Source organism: Colobus angolensis, unplaced genomic scaffold, assembly GCF_000951035.1.
Source record: "Colobus angolensis palliatus isolate OR3802 unplaced genomic scaffold, Cang.pa_1.0 Scaffold423, whole genome shotgun sequence".
NCBI classification, from domain to species: domain Eukaryota; kingdom Metazoa; phylum Chordata; class Mammalia; order Primates; family Cercopithecidae; genus Colobus; species Colobus angolensis.
Window position 1 is genome coordinate 280,354 of NW_012117633.1, and position 3,370 is coordinate 283,723.

Genomic DNA, 3,370 nt, shown 5'->3' on the forward strand with positions numbered 1-3,370 from the left:
AAAAAAAAAAAAAAAAAAAAAATCTGACATGTATGGAGTGTTTCAGTGCCACGCACTGTGCTGAGTCATTTATGTGTATTATCTCTTTAGCCCATTTCTATTATCAGCTTCACCCCGCTTCAGATGAGGAAAGAGACAGGCTCATGGAGAAGTAACTACCCCAGGCTCCCCTTGCCAGCAAATGATGGAGGAAGGATTCACACCAAGTTTATCAGACATAGGAATGCTTGCTTTTTTTTTTTTTTTTGAGACGGAGTCTTAGTCTTTTTGCCCAGGCTGGAGTGCAATGGCACGATCTCTGCTCACTGAAACCTCCACGTCCCAGCTTCAAGCGATTCTCCTGCCTCAGCCTCCTGAGTAGCTGGGATTACAGGCACCCGCTTCCACACCTAGCTAATTTTTTCGTATTTTTAGTAGAGGCAGGGTTTCACCATATTTGGCCAGGCTAGTCTCAAACTCCTGACCTCAGGTGATCCACCTGCCTCAGTCTCCCAAAATGATGTTGGGATTACAGGTGTGAGCCACCACACCTGGTGTTTTTTTTTTTTTTTAGACGAAGTCTGGCTCTGTCGCCCAGGCTGGAGTGCAGTGGCGCGATCTCAGCTTACTGCAATCTCCACCTCCTGGGTTCAGACAATTCTCTGCCTCAGCCTCCTGAGTAACTGGGATTACAGGCGCCCACCACCACACCTGGCTAGTTTTTTTTTTGTATTTTTTGTAGAGATAGGGGTTTCACCATGTTGGTCAGGCTGGTCTTAAACTCCTTACCTCGTGATCTACCCGCCTCAGCCTCCCAAAGTGCTGGAATTGCAGTCATGAGCCACCGTGCCCAGCCGAAGGCTTACTTTTAACCGTTGCTCTATTCTACCTCTTCACTAGACTCAGAGGCCACAGCCGGCTCTGCTCGTGTGTGGGGGGAAAGGAGAGAGGCCTCCATGGGTGCTGATGGAGATGTGGGTGCAGGGATAGCAGGTGTTGCTGGTCGAGGGGCAGGGCAAGGACAGATCCGTGTAATTCAAACCCGCACATGCCTGGTTCCTCCACTTACAGAATGTCAGAGCTGGAAGGAACTTAGAACTTACCTGGTTTACACAGCCCATCCTACAGATGGGGAAACTGAGGTTTCTGGTGGTCAAATGACAGAGTCCTCTCCTGTCTTCTGAGTTCTATCCACTGCACCAGGGCAGAGGCATAAGGCAAAACTTGCCTGGGATTTTCCCAGCTTTGGGGATTTCCCAAGGGAAGGCAACATTGTGACCCCGTCACCAATTCTCTCCCCATGTGTATTGGTGTCTTGGCAGAACTCGTCTATGATGACGTCTTCTTGGTCTGGGAGACCATCTGGGCAGCCAAACATGTCTCCTCGGCACACTACGTCTTGTTCATTGCACTGGCTCTGGTGGAAGTCTACCGCGACATCATTTTGGAGAACAACATGGATTTCACAGACATCATCAAATTCTTCAATGGTACCCACATGATTGGGGCCTCATGAGAGGGGTGCAGGCTTCTGGAGGCCCCTTCTGGGGATCTCAGGAGGAATGAAGATGGACTGAGATGGATGCATGGTGAAAGGGATAAAGAGGGCCCTGCACACTTCTTATGGCTATTTCCAAAAGGACAAGTTCACATCTTGTAATGCTGAGGGTGCATTTTTCTCAGGGATCTGGCAGAGGGACTACGGGTGTTGAAATCAGCTCAGGGGCAAAGCCTGGTTCTACCGCTGACCAGCTGTGCCCATGGTCAAGTCACTTCCCCTCTCTCTAAACATCCACTTCCTCATCTGTGAAATGGGCTAGCAGTGGTCTGCTTTGGTTGATGTGTGTAGGAAAAGCAGGCCCAGGGCAGCAATTTAAGTAACACGAAAAAGACACAGCCTTTGAAATCAGACAGATGTGAATTCTGATCCAGGCTCCTGGGAGCTGTGTGACCTTGTCCAAGTGACTTCACGTCTCTAGGCCTCGGATTCTTCAGGGGTAAATTGGTACTAACACTCCCTCCCTCACAGGGAGGTCCAGAGGATTACAGGAGACAACATGGTTAAATCCCAGCACGTGGTACCTGGAGGGAACCCAATAAATGAAAGCTATCGCCACTGTTATCACTATTAAAAAAATTTTTTAATGAAAAAGTTCTGGAAAAAACAAAAGAAGAAAAAAGCCAACTGTGACCTCACTTTTGAAACATTATTAGGGTTCTTAATTTAAGTAAACTTTTGGGGGGAATAATTTTGCATTTTAATTGTCTACTAAAATTGTAGATTGAGAACTGTTTTAGATTTAGATGCACAGAAAATGCATGATACCTTGGCCTAGCTTTGCCTACTGTTAGCATTTACATGACCCTGGTACATTTGCCAAAACTAAGAAATTGTCATTGGCACATTACCATCTACTAAAGTACAGGCTTTATTTGGATTTCACCTGTTTTTTCACCAATATCCTTTTTCTGTTCTAGGGTCTAATCCAGGAAACCACAGTCATGTTTATTTTTATGTTTTTACAATTTCAGAATCCAGTTGTATATACCTTTTTTCACTTAATATTTCAAACATTGTCTTTCATATAATCTTTTCTTTTTTTTTTTTTTTTTTTTTGAGATGTAGTCTTGCTCTGTTACCAACACTGGAGTGAAGAGGTACAACCTCAGCTCACTGCAACCTCTGCCTCCCAGGTTCAAGCGATTCTCCCACCTCAGCCTCCTGAGTACCTGGGACTACAGATGTGTGCCACCACACCCGGCTAATTTTTCTATTTTTAGTAGAGACAGGGTTTTGCCATGTTGGCCAGGGTGGTCTAGAACTCCTGATCTCAGGCGATCCTCCTGTCTTGGCCTCCCAAAGTGCTGGGATTACAGGTGTGAGCCACTGTGCCCAGACAGTCATTTTTTTAAACTACAAAATATATCTCAAGTGACTGTTCCATAACTTACTGAACCATTTCTTATCATTAGCATGTAGGTTTATTTTCAGTTTGAAGGTGTGATTGAGAGTCCAAAGCAATTCATCTGTTAGCATACAGATTTCTAAATTTTCTCAATTCATGCACTGCTAGTGTCTCTGTAAAATTATAACAGCACCTCAGGCCAAAAGTTTCATTTAGTAAGTAGTTAGGTCCAAACCACTTCATAAATATTTATATCCTAACAACTTAGAAGCCGTTAAAAAAATAACACATACATTATATCTTTTTTTTTCTTTTTTTGAGACGAAGTCTCGCTCTGTCGCCCAGGCTGGAGTGCAGTGGCCAGAGCTCAGCTCGCTGCAAGCTCCGCCTCCTGGGTTTAAGCCATTCTCCCGCCTCAGCCTCCGGAGTAGCTGGGACTACAGGCGCCCGCCACCTCGCCCGGCTAGTTTTTTGTATTTTTTAGT

The 3,370-nt window shown here is 45.4% G+C and overlaps 1 protein-coding gene across 1 annotated transcript in view; it reads left to right on the top strand.

Moving 5' to 3' along the window:
• SGSM1 (small G protein signaling modulator 1) overlaps positions 1 to 3,370 on the top strand; it is a 127,155-nt gene that overhangs the window by 118,233 nt on the left and 5,552 nt on the right. The window contains exon 24 of the mRNA XM_011956722.1: positions 1,302 to 1,469. Coding sequence (XP_011812112.1) covers positions 1,302 to 1,469 — 168 coding nt within the window. The remainder of the gene's footprint in view (positions 1 to 1,301; positions 1,470 to 3,370) is intronic.